We start from the raw sequence: 25,419 nt of genomic DNA, 5'->3' as shown, positions 1-25,419 counted from the left end.
ACAGAAAAAAAATAATCGGTGTATAAATCAACTGTTTGTCCAGTACTCATAAGCAATTACAAGCTTTGCTTAGTTTGAGACTAGATGGCGTTGCGATAGTTTTTTCTGGCACTACACGCAGGGTTGGCCAAAATGTGAAAGATGTAAAATGTTATAAAAAAAAATTGTCTGTTAATTCCAGTCACCGTTTGTTTTTCTGTGATTTTGTGTTAAGGCCACTCCAAAAATGTATTAAAATAGAATCATCGTTATAATTTGGATTTCTCTCTTTATTTATAGCTGTGAATAGAAATTCTAAGTAAAAAATTATTTATTTTTGGCATGGTTCGGGACTAAGGTTTCGACACGTCTGTTTTTGAATGGTAGGTATTTGATCCTAAATTGGATTCGACGTACTTATAACACTTGGTTAAATCTCCCGATGTTTTTCTTGTATATAGATTTTTTTCTGAGATAAATAAAATTGTCCCTACCAACACCAAAATTCATAAATTTTTCTGTTTTCAAGTTATTCGACTTTCATATCTGCCCGTTGCAGTGGTATTTATTTTTAACGTTACGCCCAATTTAAAAACCGATTTCAAAAAGGGTGATGTTTTCAATTCGTCTTTACTTTTTTATGTTTCTCCAGAACGTCAGTACTTATTTGGTAGTTATTTGTTCCCATCAAAATTGCATCAATTTTGGATCAGCCGTTTTAATTTGAAGTCTGCTGTATGTTTTTGTTTTTTATTAAATATTAAATGCCACACTTTTAGATCGATGACATAACCTGAATTTGTTTTAAGCTACTACACCAAAACAAAAAGGTAATAGAACAAGATCAAACACCACACTATTTGCCACAACATAAATTACACGATTGGTACCCTCTCTCCTTGCCTATTATATCCTGTGTAAGCAATTTCTTGTAACTAACATTTCCACACAACAAATTTTAGTTACAGGGAGATCATTTCCTTTGTCGGATCGTTTGAGCGTTATAGTCCAGGAGCTCGGGCTATGTTGGCTATGAACTATTTTTTAAGTGTAATTTCAGTTCCAGGGGAATTATTTCCTTAGTTTTTGGCGGAAGAGAAAATTCTGGTTGTAACTTGCCTTTTCAGTTTTTGGTATTGTTGTTAGTAGTTTTTTTACAGTGGATCGTTAACTTTATAACAAAAATTAATAAAATTGTTTCTATAAAAAAACCAATAATTATAAAACCAAAATTATATTTATTGGTTGTTAGGGACGAAATCCGATTGCTTTTTATAAACGTCGAAATCAGAAAAATGTGGCTAAATACCAGTATAGCTAATAAATCATAATTTTACGCCTTTACAATTATAACATGTATTATAAAAAAATATGTATCTTTAGTCGGTCTCCGAGACAACAAAACAAAAGACTATTAAACGCACCAATTACTGTTGGGAAAATATTTGGGGAGCCAGCGTGGTAAACAAATCATCTGTTTGGAATATAGAACCACGTAGCCCAGTGGTTCTATGGTGCTATTCTCAACGTTTTCCTCTTCCTAATAGAAAATCACGCCCGTATTCTCAAAGGGTTTAAAGCAAAAAAGTATTTTCCACCCAAAATTTACAAAATAACATAATAATTCTAATAAAAATCCCAGCAAACATTATTTGGTCCTTTGAAGCGGATTGTGGCATTGCTTCTATTCTTTTGGAAACTTTGTCAATATTCCTCCTCACACCATAATCATTCACCTTTAACCTTAATACACACTTTCCCACATAAAAGAAACCACCAGGTTCTATAAAGACATGGCCTACGTCACCGGCAGCCTTTACTTTCCGTACCATAAGTGTACGTCGCGAAGGACCAATAACTTCAATCGAATATTAATTTTGGGGAAGTCGAGAGCCCGCACAATATGGAAACAAAAGGGCCTATTCATCGCCCTTTGTCCCAACCACTTTGAGGTCTCGCCCTAAAGTAAACCTTTTTGAAGATTTCTTTTCACTTTGACACGAAGTTTCGTCGTTTTCTTATTTGTGTTATGTTAATAGTGATTGTTGGTTTTTCAGTTTTAGTTCGTGTAGCTGTTTATAGTTTTATCTCATTTTTAAATTATCTGATCGTAAAAGGTTAAATGTACTATTAACTAACGAGATGTGAGGATTTAGAAAAAAAAAGGAAACAAAGCACGGCATTCTCGCAAAACGTTATATTTTATAAACTTATTCATCGCAAAAATCTTTGTCTAACGATATTCAGGATTATTTATTAGCTGAACAATCACTTCATTTCCACCAAACCATGAAATTTATTAAACCAAGAGACTAATTAAAATTTCTGTCTTCGTCATTAAAGGCTGGCACAAACAAGCACAGCCCATGACGAGCCTATTTTAATGTGTGACAACCCTTTAGATGTGACGTCACATCTGACCGGCAACATCAAAGGGTGATCCTGTTTGCAGTATTTCTCGGAATAACAGGTTAAATTGCAAAATTAAAGGTCTGCATACTGTAGTGTTGAGCGTAAATCTACTCTGCAGAAAAATTAGCTATTTGTTCACAAAAATCTAATTAGGAGGTCAGATGGAAGTCTACCAACTAGAAGATGATATATTTACGGACACTGATACTGTCATACTTTGATGTATCTTTACGTTTTGCCACCTTTAAGGGGTTTTATCTTCGTATTATTTTATTGATTTTATAAAATAAAAAAGTAACCAATATTTTTTTGAAATCTGTCGGACTAATTATATTTTGTTAGTCAAATACCCAATTGTCTATGGCCTGTTAGAAGACTTTGTGGAAACCCATTCAAAGTACAGCCAAAATATGTCAATTAAATGAATACTAATTAAATTTTACGCCCGAATGCAATTTGCAAACCCAAAAAATTAAGTATGAGTTGATAAAAAAAATTACCCATATGTTCCAAATTCATACAGTTAAAAAGACCATTTTTTTTCATAAAATTCTAATTTGTCAAAAGATCAAACAGGTAATACGTTGTGACCACTGTAATCTCCTTGTGACCAAACTCAAAGGTTTAAATCCCTTAACAAACCATTCGGAAGGTAATTTCGCGTTTATTCCCTTGCCAAATTAAATAATTTGTTTATGTAAGTCTAAGGATGTAATTACGAAATTTTCATACTATTTAGTTTTGAATTTTCTGTATTGTTGGTATGAATGGTTCAGGTAGGCAATGGGCTAGTTATTGGAATACAATTCGAGTCTAGATTTTAATTATGAATGAGTGAATTTTTGCATCCTATTCAGTAAAACCTTCACAGTGGAAATTTTCATTTTATACAATTCTTTTTCTCCCGACCTGTTAATTGACCAGTTAATTGTAACGAGTATTTTTCATCATTCGTCTATTCTATTACTGTCCATATTATCCTCTATAATTCTCAACACAATCCATCCATCGCTATTGGCCCGTTGGTCTAGTGGTTAGGTGCCTTGGCTGCTATACCAGCTGTTTGGGTACGATTCCGACCGATAAATGGTCAGTTGGCTATTACTTATAGTACAAGTTTCGTTTAGGTTAAGGCTAGATGGCGTTGTATGAAATTCAGTTAGATTCAGACAGATTATTATTGTCTATTTTCTGGTCTACTGTTTGTTTGCTGACTCTCATATTCTTGTATAATACTAGTATAACTTTGAATGATTAAAATTAAATCAATCGATCACTATCAAATCACTATCACATCAAAAAGTATTTAAGGAAAATGTATTGACAGAGTTACGTTTATTTTTGACGTTCTTTTTACCAAACCAGTCTCCCTTAAGTGATACTCAAATTACGTGGGCAAACATTCTGAAGGTATATTCAATTTTCTTATCATTTCTAAATCAGGGTATATTTGGAAATGGAATAATTTAACACGTAATTACTTTTATTTGAGCACACTTTTTTTTATAAATTGCTCTTTCCAATACTTAAATTATACCAAATCGACATTGAAATGATTTAAACGAAGAATACTAATATTTAAAGAAAACATTTTTGGATGAATCGAAATTATCACGAGAAACAAAACTGCTGCACTTTGCGCGATGGTAATTGGATAAGCAGCTACTTGGCTATCCGTGGAAAAATAGTTTGCCATACTCCGACGTAATTTCCAAGTAATCGCTGCTTGTTTTGTATAAGATCCGCAAATCTTAAACTACGTAGAATATTATCAAACACCAATGATATAAAGTGATATTGGATGTTAGACTTCCAAGTCAAAATATTATGCTGATCAATGTATTATCAAATTTATGTGCGTTTTCAAAGTAATTATTATTGCTAAAAACGGTAAGGGAAAACATTTTGAGGAAACCAGCACATCTGAAAATTAATTTCAGTGCGTAATTCTTTTAAGCCCCGTCAGAGACCATAACTTTGACACCAAGTTACAAAATCAAAGAAGAATGAAATACTATAACCGTGTGGTTTTCACCATGTAAAATTATCAGGCATAACAAAAGAGTCGCGATGTTTTTCACTTTCTATCGAAAAAGCCCATTGTGATTCGTTGGTCATATAAAAAAAAAGTTAGATGACCGGAAAACGTCGAACTATGAACCTAAAAATAAAATGTCAGACTTAAAAATTCAACCAACTATAAAATATAAAACCAGTCTAAAACAACACGATGTCATTGTTCGTAACAAAAACCAAACAAGCCGTACAAAGTTTTAAATAACATTGTCATTGGACCCAGAATAGCGCCCTGTGAAACGATGACATTTTATACCATCATAATGTCATCTTCTGGTATTGGTGAAATCTATGCGACAATATTAAATTAAATTTTATTACTGATTTATGCCCACAGAAGCTTATAGAGTTTTTGTTCCTTTAGACTTATCTCATAAATTTAAAATCTGATACTGCTGATGTTACTGAAGGCAACTGTTAGTTTTTTTATTGACGTTACATTCTTGTGCTATGTGGGATGTGTATATTATAATAGATGAGCATAATTACAAACCTAAGATTCTGTTACCTTAATAAAAAGAACTTCTTTTACGTTAAATTCATTTCGAATAATAAGGATTTCTCAATTGAAAATAAAATAGTAGTAGGGATTTCAAATAGAGCGACAAAGAAAACCGTAAGAGCCTCGTTTCTTTGGTGCCAACCCTATAATGTTGGATGTCCCCTTTTTAGCAGAGCTGGGGATATGTACTTATAAAGATTGTGACAGGTACTTAGTACAATTATAAAGATTGTGACAACTTTCGTAATATTTTTTTAAAGTTTTCTTTGTGTTTACGTCAGATGCGATCTTCTTATTTTATTAAGTCGTTTTTTTTCAATTTTTAAACTTTTTTAATCTCTACTTAATTTATCGATAAAAATGACTATTATACAATGATTAATAAATACAATTACTTAGTCGAAATTACAAAATGCATGACAACCCTACAAACTTCTCTCATGTGCTAATGTGTATTAATTAAACCTGCGAACCTTAACACCACTACCGCTAACGGGTCATCTCCGTAAATTACCATAAAAAAACATTTCAATTCAAATACACGGCCAGCAGTTTTATACCGAAATGAATAGACTAGGGTGTGTTTGTCCGGAGTTTAAAATTTAACATGGCGACCTTTTCCTACGTGGGAACGTACAACTGTTCAAATTACTCTAGCTACGAAGCTTGGGGAAAAATAGCCGAGTGGAGGCGCTTGCTGAAAAATACCTTTCAAGCTGTATTGTTATGTTCGAGGTAATCTGAAAATGACACGCCGTTAGCGCTGTTATTCCGCCATTTGTTTGGGCTTCGTGTAAATAGAAAAATGAATGCGGTCCGTGTTATATGTTTGGTGAAATAACAGCTCCTATATCTAGTTTTAGATCGAGTACAACTTTATTTAGATTAAGTGTTTATATATTGAAGATTTAGCAATTTAGATTATACGGTTTTACTGTTTTTTGGAATATTTTCACTCAGAACTCGCGAAATACTAATATGAAACCAACTAGCAATAGCTTTAAGTGTTCAAATGGCAACGCATAGGTACACGCGTAATTTAAGAGACACTTATCATAAACCTTGATGTAATATAAACTTCGGTCCAAAGATCGACCCCTGCAGGACACCGTCAACAATATATGTGTTTTATAAATATTGTATTAATTTAAGCAATTATACTGAAAGGTATAATATTTTCTAATGATACGACACGGGTCTACAAAGCGTACTGCATAATACAATACATAATTAACAACAAAACAATAACACTACACTTTAAAATGCTTCTAAGGAGTACTAGACTCACTTTCAAATAGCCGTCAACGTGTTTATTAGTTGTTTTACGTATTTGGTTTCGTTTTCCATTACTTTGTTATACGTGCCTATTTTATTTCAACACAAATTAGCTGCATAGGCCTTAGGATTGACTTAGATCACTACTTTACCACACAAGGCTGTTTCAACTTTATGTTTCACTGGACACTAGCTTCTTTTTAGTGTACTCCTGACCACACACCGTACAAATGCCCGCAGTTACCTAACTCTTGGCTTCCAACACCTTCGGCCTTTGGTAATCGGTCTTGCGACAATATCGTCTTTCGAGGCGGCAACACAACCCTAGTCACGTCTACCTGGTTTCTTGAGTACTCTCAAGGGAGGGCTTTCCCTTGAGGGTGGTCGCAGTGCGGTTGGTGAGCGAGCAGGGGTGGTAGTGGTTGTTGGTAACGTGGTTGTGGGGCAGCGGCGGCGTGGGGCGATTGCCCGCCTGCGATTCGGGCGCTGTTCGAAGCGCCCCGGCGGCCGGCTGCGCGCGCGCCTGCGCTCACGCGCTACGCTGCTCCCGACGGTACCATCCTGCTGCTCACCGAGAACGGCACGCGGCTGATGACGCGCGCCGCCGCCGCCAGCCTCCTGCGCGCTGCCCTCCTCTCCCCGCGACCCCCTCGGCCCCGCCACGGTGAGCCGCCGCCGCACCCTCTCTTCATCTTCTCTCTTTCTATGTGTCTGTCGGATCCGTCGCCTCTAGCACTGCACGCTTCGCACTACGCTTCGTAAGGTAGGAGCGCGGCAAACCATGATCTCTGCCGAAACTAGCTGTGGATACACTTAGCAAGGATATTTCAGAATATTACAATAACTAGCGGTTTTATAAATTCATACACGGAACGTCACATTATAGAAAAGTTCTAACAATCGTCTCAGCTTACTTTTGAAACACGGCTTAACAACTTGAAACTCTAGAATTTTTCCTGAAGATTTTAAATTAGTGACGTGGCTGACCCAGTTTTATTCAAATAGCTACATAGTGAGTGCGGATTTATCTTTAAACAATTTATAGTAAATATTTAATAAAACATTCGCTCCTACTTTATGCCTGCATGCTTATAAATTACTGCTTTCCTTTCCCTTTTATACCACTTTAGACTTACAGTGGGTGTACATCGTTTTAGTCGCACTGAAAGTCTATTTTGGTATCTCTTGAATTGTGCACGTCTGCATGTTTTCTTTCTGCATCTCCTGTTTTTCTACGATCTCTATGGTTACTGCGCGGCATAGACTGGCTTTGATAATAGTTCGAGCGGGACTGCCAACGGGGAGGCTTTGCTAATGTCATTTACTTACCGGGACTTTTTATAAATCGTTCAAAATTTTACTTTTTGCCCGTAACTGTCGTAAAGTTTGCAAATATCGTTGTTTACTGTATTGGATTGTCGTTTTTATATTTTTCGTCAGTAGGGTCAGTTTTTTCTAATATCGATGTATGTCGGTCGACCGGCGCGAGCGCCTCTGATGTTACAATTTCGGAGTCCCGTCGCGCTATGGCTCGATCGTCGAGCGTGCCACAGCTAAGCGATTCGATGGATGAAATTCCAGTAAAGCTGATGTCGGACGGAAGGACCGCGAATCGAAACGGAACCGGTGTGACTTCGTGGATCGGCGGTATGTCAATAACACATGATGGGAACCTGATCGCTCCGGACAAAATTATGACGCACATCCACCGTTATGCGAGCCCCCACTACAACCCGCACGGGCATCATTACCACCGCTGGAACCATGAGCCGGGGGGGAGCGAGGACCCCCTGTACGCGACCAAGACAGTCTACGGACCTGGATACATTGATGAAAACCGTACGTATGGTTGATATACTCAAAACATCGGCTAATCTTTTCGTCACTTGCACTGATTGTCGCTCCACATATACTCAAACACGTTTCCCATTGAGTTTTGAAAAGATTAGTTGACGTTCCAAATAAATAGGTGGTACAAATGAATAAACACATACAACTAACCATAGATATCGTAAGTCACATCACTTCGAGCTTAAAAACTGTACAATACTAGTCGGTTTTAGGATGCCACCGAGACATGGGTGATTTGATTCATTCTTTTAGCACCTACATGTTACTATTCTGAGTGCTCTATCCCCCTTTATTTTTTCGACCCCAGTATCCGAGCACTTTAGTTTAGATTCTCCACAACTTATAGTAAACGATAGTTTATCTAAAAAACCACGACGTAAAGCTTTGCGTAGACAATGATTAGACAGGAATAGAGCTTAGAGACCCGGAGTGCTTCCTTCCTGATCCGAAAAATTGTAGAGAATTTAGTTGTTAAAGGAGCGATTTAGCGGAAAAGCTTAGACGAAAACCTCCGCGAAGCTTTGCAAATTGCGCTCAAGATTCATCTCCCACGGACATTAATGTATCCTCATCGATCTGAGTGTAGCACGGAGACAGTGTTCAGCAGGAACTGTTACTTATTTAGAGATACACGGTGATACACTTTGCATGAGTTCATTAAATATTCTATTCATATTTAACTTTGAAACGGCACAGATATCTCATGGAGTTTTTGCCTCACAAACAATTGTACTTAATTTGACAGCATGTCCGATTTATTGAGATTATTGCTTGTATTTAACGTAAGGTCTTCGTACAGATAATCGATTTCATTGGTCATTCATCGTGTTTTATTCACGACACGTAATTTTTGTATCGATTCCTCACACATACCCCATATTATTATTATACCTTTTTATCCACAAGATGTAAATTATATTTATATAAGCATGAGCATTATTCACACTCGAATATAAAAGTTTTGGTTTTATCGGTTTGTTTAATGATTTATTCATTTGTTTATTTTAGACTATCTATTTATTTATCCTTTACTGTATGTTTTTGTTTAATAACTTGCGTATATAAAGCACTTTTTGCTTTAATGTTTTCATGATTAGGAAATGCAATATCGAAAATTAAATGTAAAAGTTGAATCTTAAAACGTTTATCAAATCATTATGAAATCAGATAACGAAGCAAAAACTAAAACAACTTACAATGAAATTGGATCAAATATTTGTAGGTTTCACTGGTTACGAAACGATAATATTACCCAAAAAGTACCAAATTAACGTCAAATCAAAAATTTCAAAGTCTTGAACAATCTTGCTCTCAGTCTCTTTCGAAGCTAAAATGTTTTCTGAAAGTAATTACTTAGGAATGATTGGCAGCTCTTACCGCAAAGGATATCGATTTCAAGGTATCGGAATTTACAATATCGATAACGGTATTACGTAAATTGTCTACAAAGTAATCTGCGCGAAATAAAATGGACGGGGGGAAGTATTATTACTTATAAAAACCATAATTATTCCAATAACCGAGAAAGACGAAGATAAATAATCATCTGAAGGAACTGATGGTTTTAAAACGACATGTGATATTACGGACGGTGAAAATCGCGACCAAAATTTTGTACCATTTAGTTTTAAATATAAAACAAACACTAACAACCAGACAACTCTAACACAACATCAACTAACACATAACAACAACCAACAGAGAGGATTGGAAAAGAAAACGGTAAATCAGGTGATGACAAGGTGGCCCTTCAGTCGACGTGCCACGTGGCCCTGGATGCCTGCATCAAGGATAGCGAGTGTGTGACGTCACTGACCCCGGTACTCCAGAAGTGCCATGCTACGGACTGTGACCGGGAGGGCTGCATGGCGGCGCTTCGAGGGTTCTACAGGAAATCTGGAGTCCATTGGAACACTGAGATCGCTTTTTGTCTTTGCAAGTAAGTGGTGTTATTTGTCAATGTTTATTAATTTTACTGATTGCTCGAATGTATTTTGTCTTTTCATCAGCAACTCCACTATTGGCCATTTCAAGGGATACCTAATTTTACTACCTAAAGTAGTATTTTTTTGCCTAAGAGTATGTCATATGAGTCAGATAAGATCTATCACGCCTAATGGTTTCATTCAGATTTTTTTTTTTAATCCATTTGGTCTATCTTAACGGACATTTAATACAGGACTTTTCTTTTGATTGGAATGATTTTAAAACAGTGTTGTCATTAGGAGTAAGTAAAAAGCTAAAATCGTATAAGTATCCATATTTTTTTGAAAACATATGATTGCTATGTTGCTAATATCATTAAAAACGGCCTTCTGGACTTCTCTTTTATCGTGTGCAACAGTTCTACGCTTAACATTTTTATGAACCTAAACATCATCACCAGGAAAACGGACAACCGTGAAGATTCCTGCATGAACGCTCAGGAGAGGCTGCACCCTTCGTGTGCCCAACGCCCACCCGTGGGCTCCCCGCTACCCGCCTGCCACACCCTGGCTCATGCCTGCAGAGAAGAACCAGAGTGCAGGTACGTAAAACTTCCTATTAATATTATCAACGCAAAGTTTGTTTCACGTAAAAACTACTGAACGGATTTAGATGAACCTTGGTACACAAATAGTTTATAACCGGGATTATCTCAAATTATAATTTTCATCCAGATTTTATGTTTCCGTGGGATTGTTTTCGATTTTTATCGGGCTAATCCATGGCTTGTATTACATAAAATACTTGAAATAACTTATGATCAAGAATTTGGCAACCGGAGACGAAACGCAAGCTAACAATTGAGATATAATCACCGAGAATCTTCTTGTTACTCAGGAGAGGTTAGGTTATTTATTTTCAAAAGCATAAAAACCTATTATTACTGTCGTAATCCATTGCACTGTAACATTATGGAAAATTATCATGTGTGGGGTACTAAAACAATTGAACATCCTATTTAAAATTATTGCGAACCAACTGAAACAATCTGCTCAATTATGCAAAATTAACATCACGCTTAAATGCAAGCTGAATATCATCAAAACGTATGTTAGTACCATCGTATTATACGCCGCAAAACCGTTAAAACAATGCATTATCTATCAAATCGCACTAACATCGCTTTATTCAGCGTTAACGTATAAATCTGTGACTATTTTCCGCACAATACCGGTCACAAATGCATTAGGCCCGGTTGGCTAAACTGGCAGCAAAATGGAGCCGAGATAAAATTGAATCTGCCTCGCTTGCTCAGTTATGTTTAGAACTGTATTGAGTGCCTTTGAAAATAGCCGGGCACCCTTAAAACTGGACGGAACGAAGTTTCGGCGAAACGACTTTCGGAGAGTTTTCGACAAATTTTGGGATCAGTGGATGTTGATCAGTATTGATGGGGTTGAGAAATCGTGGTTTATGTTTGTTCTTGTAGTTTCTAATCTCGTAACTCTTGGTCCATGCTTCTTAGTGCATTCATTTAAGAGTTTTTCTGCTGATAATTTCTAATCAGCTCAATTCTTGTATACACCTTTATTATGGCTTTGTAATGAAGATGAGAAAGTACGACATTAATTTCATGCCGTCTGGAAAAGTTATTTAAACAATTATTTATTTAAAAAAACAGTTTTATGTCTGTCAAATCTACGTATTTATTAACAGCTGCTTTATTTGAGTTCACAGTTATAAATATTCAGATAGGTATTTCTGAGAATTCTCGAAATACTTTTACAGTGTAGACTGTGCTATTTTTAGATCTGAACTCTGATCTTATTTCATTTGAAGAATCCTTTTATACCTAACTAGCTATTGCCCGCGACTTCGTCCGCGTGGTTAGAAGATATAAGTTATGATTTATACCTGCCCTATTTTTTCCACATTTTTCATTGTATCTTCGCTCCTATTAGACGCAGCGTGATGATATAGCATATAACCTTCCTCGATGAATGGTCTATTCAACACAAAAATAATTTTTCAATTTGGACATGTAGTTCCTGAGATTGGCGCGTTCAAACAAACAAACAAACTCTTCAGCTTTATATATTAGTATATAGATTTAAGCTCGAGCCTTATACACTAACGGCTGAATTATTACGAAGTAAGTTTATATTTTCTATAATTTTTATCCATATCTAATTCCTTTAAGATCTTCGTAACGAAATAATAAAAGCGGGAATTAATCGGCTTCCATTCCGTCTTAAGGCTGCGCTGTCTGTCCATCCATCTATCACCTCTCTAAATCCCATGACCCATGATAAACATATTTTTTTTACTTAAAATGTTATCGTTTTAAATTATTAAAGCAATAACATTAAAAGTAATTATTTATTAAAATAATAAAGATAAAAATCGAGTTTAAGCGGTGGATATGGTCATAATGTCGATAACATTTAAAATTATTTTATTTTTTATACTCACTTTTCTGGTTTGTTTGTCGCTCTGGTTGTATTTTTGCAGATTTTGAATTTTCAGGGTTAGCCTCAAACTGGACCTGGACCGATTCCGATTTTGAATGGAGTGGTGTTTAAAAAAATCAAGATTTTTTAAATCAATTAATTTAGCGAAGCGTTGATTCAAAATTTAAACCTTTAATGGCGACTTAATACTGAATACTGATTGTCATCTCAACACAATGTGTTTACGATTTATAGGTATTTGTATAGTTTTAGTCCATGTCATGAACGTATTGTTATAACTTTCCAATAGTTATTAGTAGTTATTACATTTATCGACCTCTGTCAATCGGTAAGCGATAAGAACTATCATATGAATCTACTCTGTTTAATTACATTTCAAATAAATTATTTTCCACGCATTTAGAATACAAAATGGTTTGTGTAATCTTTTGTAGCTGGTATAGGTTTTAATTACACTTTTGATTACCATAAAGTATAAAATTATAGTAAAACATATATAAATAAAGAAAAAACTAGCTCCGACACACTTAGAAACGACATTTTGCATAGACATATCATCATCACATAATTCTTTAAGTCACGCCCTTTCATTTGATATCTATATTAAAAAATATATATAGACAATCAATTGACATTTTGGACCGATAGTCTTCAAACAAAGCTAAAAATACTCTTCACTAATAACATTAAAAAAAAAAAGACAAAATCACGGTCGAGAGATACGACGCGATGCCGCAAACAAACACGCACGTCAATCTTATGGATCGATTTTGACACAGACACTCCAAATTTATAAATTATTTTTGTCGTCGGGGTTAATAATAACTTTAATATTCTATAACACACACACAAAAATACGTTAATTTTACTAAAACTAGGTTTTGACTATTAATTTCAAAATCCATTGATATCTAGGTCATAATTACTATTTCAAGCAATCATCGTCATATATAATACAAATCTATCCTATCTAGATTTAGCTTTAGCTTTTAGGCTGAAATAGGCATAATAACAAGCTATTCAGGTCATATCCGTATAGGCTAGACTCCAGGAATTTAATCTAGCCATTTGCTGATTGGGGCATTGGATATGGGCTGTCTCTGACTTGTAATGATTTTGTAATGAAAACGAGAATTGTATTGTATGTTGTATGTATGTCTGAGTCTGATGTTTGTTGTAGCGTTAATATACTGGGTGTATTAATGTGAAAGTGATTTTCTTGATTATAAACTAATTTTATATTAAAATTGGAAATCTTTATGAAATAATTTAGTGGTAGTTAAACGAAGTGAAAATAATCGGTCAAGTGCTTGTTGGACTCGCGACACTGAGAATGCTTTTCAAATAGGCCAAAGAAAAATGTATGACCGTAACAACCGTTGCTTAACCTTGATCTTTATGTTTACTGAATTTGTTGTTTAATAGCCTCAACAGAAATACAATATCTGTGAAAATTCCAACTGTCTGGCTATCACAGTTTATAACATACATCCAAGTGAAAGTAAGGTAAATAGACAACCTTAGTAATATGATTTAATTATTACCCTTTGGATGCCTTAACCCTTAAAAGAATGGATATGGAATCAGAAGCAATTTCTTTTGTTTTCGTAACTCCATTAGACTTTCTTTAAGAATCAAACGCATCATTTAATACTCACCTCGAACTTACAGGATTCGTCTTGAGAACTATGAGCAGTGGTGTGCAGTGGACGCCGTCACCCAGGGTTGTGCCGGTTCCCCTGCCGCGTGCAGAGCTGCCGTGGTGGCGGTGCTGGGGACGCAGCTGCGAGCTGCCTGCGCCTGCCGCGGTACCGACTTCGCTCAGCTGTACGATTGTCTCGGATGGCAGAGGCTGCTCTGGCTCAATCCTTGCGTTGGTGAGCCAGTTACTTGAATATCTTCTTTCTTATGATGTTTTATGGTAATTTTGTATAGCTTTACGCTTTCCAAAAGTTCATGGAAAAAGGAAAGGGGGGAACATCAGAACTTTAGGCAAACATTCTTTCTCATTTGAATGTTGCTGGATTTTGTATAGGTATGAGATTTCCTAAAGTTCATAGAAAAGGGAAAGGAGGGAACTTCAGAACTTTAGAGGGAAAGCATTGTAAATTCTGCATCTATAGAACCTTTAAAGATTTGATTTAGCAACAGCAAGCATCCATAGTGTGCAAAGTATCGCGGTTTCGATCCAGGAGTAGAACAAGCATTTGTGTGATCCACGAATGCTTGTTCTGAGTCCGGGTGTCCTTGTGCATGTAACTTGAATGTTTGCAAAACACCGATAGGATTAAATGCCTTACAGCGGGAGTCGCTTTTTATTAAAAGAGGAAACAAAAAGAAAATAGCAGAAAAATATATTCTCATTTTGAGATGATTTTTGTACTGCAGCAGCAGACATTTACAGGCTAATATTCTAAGCCACTGTCTACAATTTCCAGTGGAATCCCAAAGCGACTACCACATGAAGACCTACGGCTCCCTGATGACCACCACTCCCTTTGACAACGGCATCAGGTACATCACGGTGGCGCCCGAGTCACCTATATACCACCGCACTACCACCCATCACCATCGGCATACCACGCAGCATGGGACGCCGCAGATTGATCCTGTGCAGGTAGGTTCTTATTACTAAGATATATTCCGTTATATGAATGATTGTAGTTGAAGACCTTACAGGTGCAAAAATTGGGTGGTTTAAAAGTTTTGCATCAGGCTGCGTTTTCCCTAAGAAAGTTTATCATATGCGCTTTAATAGAATAAGTAAAGTTCTCCGAAATTCTCCCTTTAGTTGGTTTAAAATAAAAATGTATTTAATTTAAGTAGACATTTTCTGCGCGGATTTGAAATTTTTACATTAATGGCTGTTGTGGCACGGTTTTAGAATGCCATGCTTATAGAAAAATCCCACTTTTTAATTATGAAACAATTCTATAAGATCAGATGTGGAGATTTGAAACATCCTCCCTCGCATCGTCGCTAGAAATGCAGCCTTGCGATATTTTATGAAAAAAAAAACACCTTATAAACACTAAAAATAAAAATTTCAATATTCCAGGAAACCCGCGAAGAACTGAGTCCAATAACAACCATGTCGGAACAGACAGTTGGTCCCAACGAGGTAGCTCAGATCTCCGAGCCGGTCATCGAGACCACGACCGAGACAACCACAGTCGCCACAACCACCACCTCAACCACCACAACCACAACAACAACGACGACCACAACCACGCCACGGCCGACCACAACCCTGGAGCCGACGAAGTATTGCATCGTTAAGAAGCCAGAGAGTGATGACCAGGCGCAGTATATTAAGATGGGAGAAACGAGGAGGGTAAGTAAATAAAACTGTGTTCTAAATAATCAACATGTGACCAGTTAACTTGGTATGGTCATTGGATCAAATTTGATCTAGATCTGATGATCAGTTAATCACATCTGAGGTAATTTATGATTATGTTAAAATTCAAATATATGCTAGCGAAATAATGAAATAACGCTAATTATTCACCTCTGCCTTGGTATCTGAGCCGGTAAACACCGTCACTATTATCTATTCTAAGGCAATGTAATATTGTCTTTAAGAACCTAATTTCTAACCAAGAAATTGTTCCATATCAGCTTTCCCCAAAAAAAACCGAAAACAAAGAGATCTTAAAAGATCTAAAAAGACCAACGCCATTTACAATTTAACACCAGTCTGACTGCACGAATAGCCGAGTGCTTGAAGCCATCACGAAAAATCCACTGAACACGACGTATCGCTTGTTCATTTCCTGCGTGAAACTCACATAAGTTTGATCCAATAATGCTAGTCCCGAGTCTGGGTGTCTTTGTGCATGTGACTTGAATGTTCGTGAAACCCTTTCGACATAAGGATTAAATTCATTAATGCGGGAGTCGTTTTTATTCAATACATAACTGATTACGTCTTCCAGCTGTACCGCTCAGCGGAGCTAGCAGAGTGCACGGACCTGTGCGTGTGCGAGGCCTCGCTGCAGGTGTCGTGCAAGGTGGCGTGCGTGCCGCGCGCGCCGTGCTCGTCGCGCCTCGCGCACTACTCGCACGCCGCGCCCGCCTACCAGGCCTATAGGGGGCGCTGTTACTGCTACTCTGGATCCTTCATCTGTATGAGGCCTAATCCTGGTAAGATTTTTGTTTATCAATTCTTTTAGTGATAAGTACAAAGATTTCGAATGGAGTTTTGAAAACCAACTCTGTAGCTGTGCTAAAAGCAAGACAATCTACAAAGCGCAGATTAGTGTCGAACATTGCAACATCTTTATTTTCCAAAAAGAAAAATTTTGCCACCACTTATTTTATCAAATTTTTAAAGGTAATTTTGCATCAACATAGTCCACCATAACAAAATTTAATTTCAAAATGAATGACCGTAAATCAATAATTATTTTGAAAGTAATCAGCCCTTTTCGAAAATTTACTCTATTAACGCCATACTTAAAATATATTTATGTCCAGAAACCGAACTTGTTTTTCCAGGTGAATACAAGCTGCCAGAAGGTGTATACCTGCTCCTCGGGTTCAGCGCAGTGGACGAAGCTCTGCTGCGACCCCACACCGGGCTGGGGGCTGAAGACGCTGTCCGCCTACTGCAGCAGTACCTCTACTCTGTGCACAGTGAGGGGGTGAGTTTCCATATAAATGGAATGGAATAAAGTATTGAAATCAAAAGAGTTGTGACGTCATGAAAGCAACCTGAACGTATTTCATTTCTACAAACGTTACACAATACTAATCTAATTATTAGAAATTTAATATTTTTATTATCCTTTATAATTTGTTGACCTTTTCAAGAAAAACCAATAACAAAAAAGTGTACCATCACACATTGACTGACAAGAACAATAGGTATAGTTAGTGCGGCATTTAAAAAGGTTCGATACAAATTAATATTTTTGTAAACTCTTTATCAACTTCTACTTTTTGCAGATGTATTTTAACAGTTTATATTCATATTTTCAGACAAACTGCACGCTGACTCTATTCAACATCAGCAATGAGAATGTAATCATCTCAGCGAGCGTGCCGCAGCGTGAGCAGGAGGCACTGCGAGAGGCCGGGGAGGCGCTACTTGATAGAGAAAAGGTAATTCTACCTGGTACTGGAGCTAGGACTGATTTAAATTATACAAAATATGAAAAGAGTTCCATGGCTTTCGATTTAGGGGTTTGTTAATAAAACAGCACTAGATAAAAGAGGATTTAATTCCGAAAGTGAAAAGGGAATTGGCAAAGCATGATATAAAAAAATACGGAATAATTATGTTATTCAACTAAAATACGTTAGTTACAATCCTAATAAATTCCAATATTTTTTGTTTTTTTGGTATTGATTTAACCATTGTCCATTGTTTAAATAATTTTCAGGAGGAATGCATCGACGTCCTCAAGGTGGTAAAATCCCGTATCAACTCTCAGCACGAGGACATCTCCTCACACCTTCTCCTGTCGATCTTCAAAATCGCTGAAGTGGACGTCGTGTACCCCACCCCGCCAAGCTCCGCCATCACCTCCCACAGGCCCATCACCATCCTCTACATCACCATTATTCTCATCACCTTTCTCTACAACTTCAACTCAACAATCTCCTTCATAAAAACTATCCTATTCTTCGAGCGTTTCGTCAATTGTTTCTCGAATTTATTGACTAATAAACTAAGCATCAAAGGGTTACCGACCCAAAACGTTTTAGACCTCGTTCCTTTCGAGAAATATTCCAATGAACATATCAAATTTGTATCTATTTTGAAATGTTACGATGAATTTATTGTTAGTAATGTAGATGTTGTAAATTACATTGAGAATCGGCACGATGCACTTGCTTTAGGTGACGCACAAGACAAACATATCACCGACGATCTAGACGTAAGTAAAGTAGATGTATATAATTATAAACAAATGATACATATCATAAAAGCTGTGAGTATTACAATATTTAATAATTTTAATGAACTTGTTGCTGATGCAATTATACCTAAATATTTTTCTAGAGATGTGTACTACGAAATTGAATGTACTTATTATGATTCGATGAAGCTTTTTGGTGATTTTGTTTTTGGAAAAATCGCGTCCTCTTCTTATGGGATTGTAAAATCCGTTAGCCTAGGACTGACTCTAGTAGTAGTATGAAGACTGACATGAATAACTAAACATATCATAGTGGTATTTCGTTTTATTTTCGACTTGTAACTGGTGCTTGTAGGTCGATCTTAAAGGCTGGGTTTTGTAAATAAGTGTATTACGCCTTTTACACTGTTAGACCTTCGGTTGGTTTCTCTGGTAGAGTAGAATGTTTAGTGCTGCGGATATCGTCGTTTTCTTCTTTTTTTTCAAATTCCATATTTCAATACGGCAACACAGAATGGTTTCTGTTTGATAAAATTATTATTTACTTTTTCCAAGAAAAATAAAAACTATATTTCGTTCGGTATGGAATATTTTTTGTATTTCTGCTGGTTTAACGCCCAAAAACAACTCTTTCAAGACTTGTTTTTGAGAAAGTGGAAGGATTCTCTACATAAGGTAGTGGTGTTTCACTCACAAAACTTACTTAAAGGTGATCTCCAACAAAACCTTCTTACTTCACGCAAAATTTTGGCGTCAAGGAATCAAGAATTTTCTCATCCTTTTTTTCCTTTTCTACACTAGAAATAACAGGTAGGTTGTGATACTCTTTAGAAAATTATCTTTTATTATCTTTTAAAGGAATATCTGCAGCATAAAACCTTTCTGTCTTTGTTTCCCTAACTAGATAGTAGCGGTTTATCGCCTTTAGTTAGTGACTGTACTTAGGTATCTATATCCATCAATGTGAATGCACGTTAGATTATGTTTGGGATTGGACAGAACTTAGTAATTGTAACAATTTTTATTCTTAATCTTATTTTTGAAGTTATACAGTCAGAAAAAAGTTCAAATTACAAAATTATGCAATAATTCATTAAAAATCTTTTTATCTTGATAGCCATTTATAAAACATTCGAAGAATGAAAATATTAATAACGCCTTACCAAAATATGTTAGCAAATATTCTCGTTTCGCATTTTCTATATTATTTTATAGGCAGTTTTATTATACGACATCTATCAAAATTAAAAGGTATGCAACAAATAAAATTTTATTGAAGTTTTAAAATTTAGTTTTAAAGTTATTTTTTTTTTCATTGGATGAAAATTATTTTACTATCACTATAACAAACTTTTTACAAATAAAAAAAAATGACTAAAGTTTATTTTGCATTATTCAGAACTTACTAAAAAACCTATTTATTAACCGATTAAGGGAAAGGGTATGGGAAATAATGAATAGAACCTTAGATTTATTAATAAAAAAAAAAATTATTTATTTATAGCTTTCACTATAAAAGCTTGCTAAGTTTTGTCCAAAATCAAACAATTGTATTTAGGGGACACTTAGATAAATGTTTTTCCGGAACATTACACATTATAGAAAATGTAATGTAAATTGGTAAAAAATAAAGCTTTAATTTGAAGTAGACATAGAGTTCTTATGTTCTAAAAGAATCTTAATGAATAGACGTGTTAGTTATCTATTACTGTTCGACTGTTAAGTGTTGCCAGATAATAAAAACTTTCTCTAGTTTCCACGTAAAGGGTTCGCTTGTTATATCTTGATCGATGTTCAAAACTTGTATCAAACAGGAAAAAATATTACCTACAAGTTATAAAGTAATTTAATCCGTGGTTTTCCTCAGGGATTGATATGTCAAAAATTAGTAAATGTTGCTATTCTTAAAAAAGGCTTTACCCTTTTCGGACAATTCTTAGAACTGGCAACACCGCTGCTTAGATACTTGGTGTACTGGACTTTCGTAGACGCAGATAGTTCCAGACTAATCTATTCATTATAATAAAGAGCATTTTGTTTAACGTCAAGTCTAAAACAGATTTTTAATTATTATTGAAAATGGCATTGTGGGTGCGAGGCGCAAGACACGAGTCTCACTCTAAATTTGAAAGGTAATGGTGGTGTCCCAGGTAATAAAAAAACAAATTTTATATGACACGAAAATCTTAAAACTGTCATATTATTATTTGTAAAAGACGTTATAAAGGACAACATTCTTTCTGTTTATTTTTTTGAAATTAATTTAGCGAATTGTATGGACTAGTACCGTGTGAAATGGTAAAGCGTGAAAATATGCAACATATCATAATAACATATTTTTAAGTAAATAACTTGCAACAAATGCGTTATAATGTGTACTTCAAAAATACTAAAATGTTTAAAAGAAAGTGAGTACCAAAATACTTAATTGCTTTCTTTCAGTTATAATCGAATTTTAACACAAAAATACAATTAATATAGACTAAAAATATCACACAAAGTTCTATCAAATACCTCTAAAAAGTAATTTTAGAACACAAAATACGAATGTGTTTATTCTTCCATAAAATAAAATATCACAAGAATTGGCCAAAGCTTTATTGAGTTAAAAACATTGGCCCGATACTGCTTCAGATAGCACAACACGCTGCAAGTATTTAATTTAGAAAACATATTTATTTAAAATAAAAATAAATATCATAGAAAATAAAAAGCTAATTATTAAAAATATTTATTATTTAAAAATAAATATATTATTAAGATTAATGAAAAAATGTTTTGTATTTACTGGATCACATTAAATTAAAATATTATTATGTTTAAGTTTTCTTAGAGTTCACTTTATAAAAATAATAATATGTATATTTATAAATTGTTTTGAATAAATAAATATTGTTAAATGATTCTGTCATCAGTTTCCAACATTATTTATATGATAAGTATAAATTGTGATTCAAAAACAGATACATATCAAATTTGCGAAATTAAATGTTAACGAGACATATCAATAAAGCTCAATTTTATACCTATTGTATTTATAGCGTTAGATGTTGCAAAGCAAAATGGCGTACATCTTTATGTAGCTTAGATATTAGGACAAAAGACGTAGTTATATTATAATATAAATTTACAAGAGAAATTAGAAAAAAATATTTCTAAAATTGAATGTTGACTTCTGGCCGTATTGCGAAGAATCAAAGCCATGACTGATCCATAAAAGGCTATTTTATAATAGCTTATTCCTTTGAATTGGAACAATCATGATTTTAAAACTCATAATACGGCTTATGTTGTAGAGGTGTCGTATAAAAATTATATTCATTTGTTTTTCTGTAAAATTTACTTTTACTTGTACATTTTCAACGTTGTTAATGATTGGTTAGAATAGAATACTGAATGTTTTTATTATAATAATGTCCTTTATTTCGGACATCGTATTTAATATTGTTAGTGCACATGCCTCATGCCTTCCATGTAAATAAGATAGAAAATAGTGTACACACTGGAAAATGTATAATTTTTAAAATGAAAATTATTAACTATCTGCACTCGAACTAAAACTCTTACAAAGATACAATCACGAACATGTGTAATTTGTTTTTAATATTTAATTGAATAATCTTTATTAAATAAAAAAATATTTATTTGTCAAAAATATTTATTTATAAATTAATATTAAATGTAAAATGTATTATATTTTTATTGTTGGTTAAATTTTATTCTTATTATTTAAATAAATATTGATGTTAAGTTTTTTATTAAATTCGCTTGATAAGTGTGTGTTAGTTATATTACGGTGTCAACGACTATCTTAGTCTCGGTGTATAGCAAATGAAAGTAGTAATTTAATATCGGTTTGGGACTAAAAAAACCCTAAAAAGGGAACTTCAATATATTTTTGTCAGCCCACAATAAAAAATATTAGAGAAAAATAAATTTCCGTCCTAACTTTTAAGGTAGCATCTGTTTTTTATTTGTTATTCAATTTTCTAGATCTATACAAGTGACAATTTCGACGTCTTTACTCAAGCCTGTCTAAGCTTAATCTTTTTCGAAATAAAATTAAAACTGAGCAATAAAAAAAGTAAAGCTGTCTGTCAATATGTTAAGGCCAAGTTTATTTTTTCTGAAAAAAAAAAATCTTCTACAAAAATGAGAAAATATATTTTTATTTTTACGTTTTCCAAACCGATATTGAAGATTAAATAAATAAATTTAATAAAAAAATGTGAATACACAGCACTGTAGTGATATATGCGTAACTGAGCTTCTAAAAGATTATCAATTGTTTTATACACTGAAACATGTAATAATGTAATAATTATTATTGTATTGTTTACGTCGTCAGCTGACGGGGTCTTATGTCATTTTGTTGTAGCTAAATAAAGAGATTCGTACAACTGTGTTTTTTCTTTACCTATACTTTTAACCGATTGCAAAGAAAATATTGTTATTTGTCAGCTAGGTGAGGTTCAGACACATAATATTTAGGGCCTATGAGGGTAATTTAAAAAAATATGAGTGCCAATTAAACAAAAGTGCGATACTTATTACGATGGATGCATAATTGTGCGGTTACAAAATACCCAGCGACTTTGACGGTGACAGGCGTTCCCTTGCAGTTCTATGTTTGGATTTGTAGACACAAGGTGCAGGTTCGAAACTTTAAAAAGATGATGTACTACTTTCTTAATGGGAAAACATCGTGAGGAAACCTAGATTCTAAATGTTGGAATCTGAAATCACGAACCTTCACGACCTAAAGCGTGACCATGATCAATATTCAAACCTAAACATGGGAAAATGCCTGAACCTGCCAGGGCCTGTTACAGATGAACCCTACATCTGTAGAAAGAATGACAATGAAGTTGAAGTCGATTTTGTGTCTGAAAATATACTCGTAATTGCTGTTATCATTTTTAAAAGATCAGAAAAAGTTAACAACAACAATTCCTCTGATTATCCAACAACACTAGAAGATAATATTTTCCTGCTTTAAAGTGAAAATAGAAACAAAAATTATTATAATCTCTTTCAGATACTGTCTTGGCTGTGTAGATTTGTGTCCATTTGAAATTCGCTAGTTTATTTTCGGTTAATCACTCAGAGATCTCATATAAAGGTATGCGACGCTTGGCAAGATAGATAGGAATGCTTTGATGCTTTCTAGAAAATTCCAGTCTGTCTAGATTATCTATCAGATATTTTGAGTGATGGATATTTTGGGTGAGTGTGTGATCAGACATTCTATTAATTAAATTAGTCAGTCGCAAGCAGAGCATAAGAATATTTTGATTGAATAAGTGTATGTTTCTAAACAGTTATATTTATGAGATTATTTCGCAATGAGCTCTTAGTTTATTATTCAAGTTTTTATGAAGTTGGTTTAGTCAAAGTAAAAATAATAAATTAAACTACCAACGAATTAAAATTATAATCTAACAATTTAATGAATACTTCTCAAACAGCGAGGGTACTCTTAATAAAACAAACTTTTAAAGCTGAAACTTAAATTTATTTATAATACAATAACAGTCTTAAATGGCACCGCCATAATATTTGGAATAGTTGAGACTCACACACATAATATAAAGTAACACAGCAGCACAAAAAAAAACACATTAATTTACTTTTCCTTCGGTTCTTCCGTTCCGTTGCTCTGGTCTTTGATTTCTTTGCGGACTGGTCCTGTTTGGGCAATGGGGACCTTCCTCTCTCCCTTGATGGCTTCAGGGACCTTCCTTGGGGCGGTGATGGTGAGGACTCCATCAGATGAGAGCCGCGACTCGACGTTCTCGGGCGCCGCGCCCTCCGGCAGCTGGTACCTCCTCACAAACTGACGACTGATGAAGCCGTGCTCGTCCTTCTTCTCCTCATGTTTACCTTCAACTACAATGTACCCGTCAGCTGTCTTCACAGAGATTTCTTCGGGAGCGAAGTGCTGGACGTCCAAGTTGATCTGTAGTTTGTCGTTCTCAGCCTTAATTGTGGAGCCGACGTCCCTCGCGGCAGCAGCCAGGTGTCTCCAGGGACGGTAGTAGTCGTTGCTCAGTAAAGGTCCGGCAGCAACTGATAGCAGGTCCTCAGGTGTCAAGGCAAGCCCGAAGTGCTGGTCCATCAGCGGCGAGGGCGGCGGAAGCCGAAGTCGTCAAAGAAGTACGGGATGAGAGACATTTTTCGAATTTTCTCAATAAATCTTCTTTCAAATCTTCAAATAATAACTCCGATATATTCGCAGTAGATCGCAGTGTATCGCTTGGAGAGCTGTGAGAGCGCTTCAAGTTCACTTGTTGAGAGTTCGCTTGTTTTTCAACTGAATGCCTTTGCCGCGCTTTGCTCGAGTTTATATACCCGCCGCAGCGCCATCTAGTACGGAGTAGAAAATGCTCGAAGGATAATTTTAGTCAGCTGCGTCACACAGGGAAGCACAAACGAGGGGTCGCTTTGTGTTCTGTTTCCAGATAACGTGGAATGAACGTTCCAGATATATGTTATTCTAGTTATGTTTTGTAATTTATTTACTAATTTTCTGCAAGTTAATATTGCTGTTTTAGTAGTTATCATTCTGAAAATAAATTTATTGTATCTGTGTATTAAATTGAACAAGTTCGTCTAAACTCGGCATAATATCATCATCAAAGCTAATTTCCATACTTGTACCGTCAAACCGTTTCTCATAGCCATGATTGACGAAAAATGGTATGATATTTTTTTACATAAGACAGAAAAACATTACTTAACCAAAATAAATGAACAGATAAATAGAGCATAACACTATCTCTGTCAGCGAAAGTAAATGCGAGCCGCGCATTGTGTAGCCCTGACGGCTGACGTTATCAGGGGTGAACGTACGAGCGAGTAGCGCCGAGAAACGCCCAGAACGTTCCACGCTCGGTCTATACTATTCCATACAATGTTACATATTCCAATAAAATCTAGTATTTTCTTTATAGAGAAGGTCGCTTTTAAGGATCTGAAATAATACAATTATGTAGTAAAACATATTAAATGAGATTTGTAGAGGTTTTAAAAGGGGAATTCTAGTAAAAAACCATGTTTT

General features: G+C 35.1%; 1 protein-coding gene and 1 pseudogene across 2 annotated transcripts in view; one reads left to right on the top strand and one right to left on the bottom strand.

The window, feature by feature from the left end:
• The window catches only part of LOC113507664, a 124,275-nt gene extending 104,855 nt beyond the window's left edge, over positions 1–19,420 (top strand). For both annotated transcript variants that reach the window (XM_026890567.1, XM_026890566.1), the window contains 10 exons: positions 7,826–8,083; positions 9,797–10,034; positions 10,482–10,622; positions 14,164–14,369; positions 14,931–15,109; positions 15,551–15,826; positions 16,431–16,638; positions 16,993–17,138; positions 17,476–17,598; positions 17,880–19,420. In XM_026890567.1, the coding sequence (XP_026746368.1) occupies positions 7,826–8,083; positions 9,797–10,034; positions 10,482–10,622; positions 14,164–14,369; positions 14,931–15,109; positions 15,551–15,826; positions 16,431–16,638; positions 16,993–17,138; positions 17,476–17,598; positions 17,880–18,641 (2,537 nt within the window). In that variant the 3' untranslated portion in view covers positions 18,642–19,420. The remainder of the gene's footprint in view (positions 1–7,825; positions 8,084–9,796; positions 10,035–10,481; positions 10,623–14,163; positions 14,370–14,930; positions 15,110–15,550; positions 15,827–16,430; positions 16,639–16,992; positions 17,139–17,475; positions 17,599–17,879) is intronic.
• Positions 19,421–23,852: 4,432 nt separating this feature from the next.
• Positions 23,853–24,689, bottom strand: LOC113507662 (annotated as a pseudogene).
• Between the last annotated feature and the right edge of the window lie 730 nt (positions 24,690–25,419).

Source organism: Trichoplusia ni, unplaced genomic scaffold (assembly GCF_003590095.1).
Source record: "Trichoplusia ni isolate ovarian cell line Hi5 unplaced genomic scaffold, tn1 tig00003034, whole genome shotgun sequence".
Classification (NCBI taxonomy): domain Eukaryota; kingdom Metazoa; phylum Arthropoda; class Insecta; order Lepidoptera; family Noctuidae; genus Trichoplusia; species Trichoplusia ni.
The sequence above is the reverse complement of the archived record's forward strand: the minus strand, read 5'-3'. Positions and strand labels throughout refer to the sequence as shown.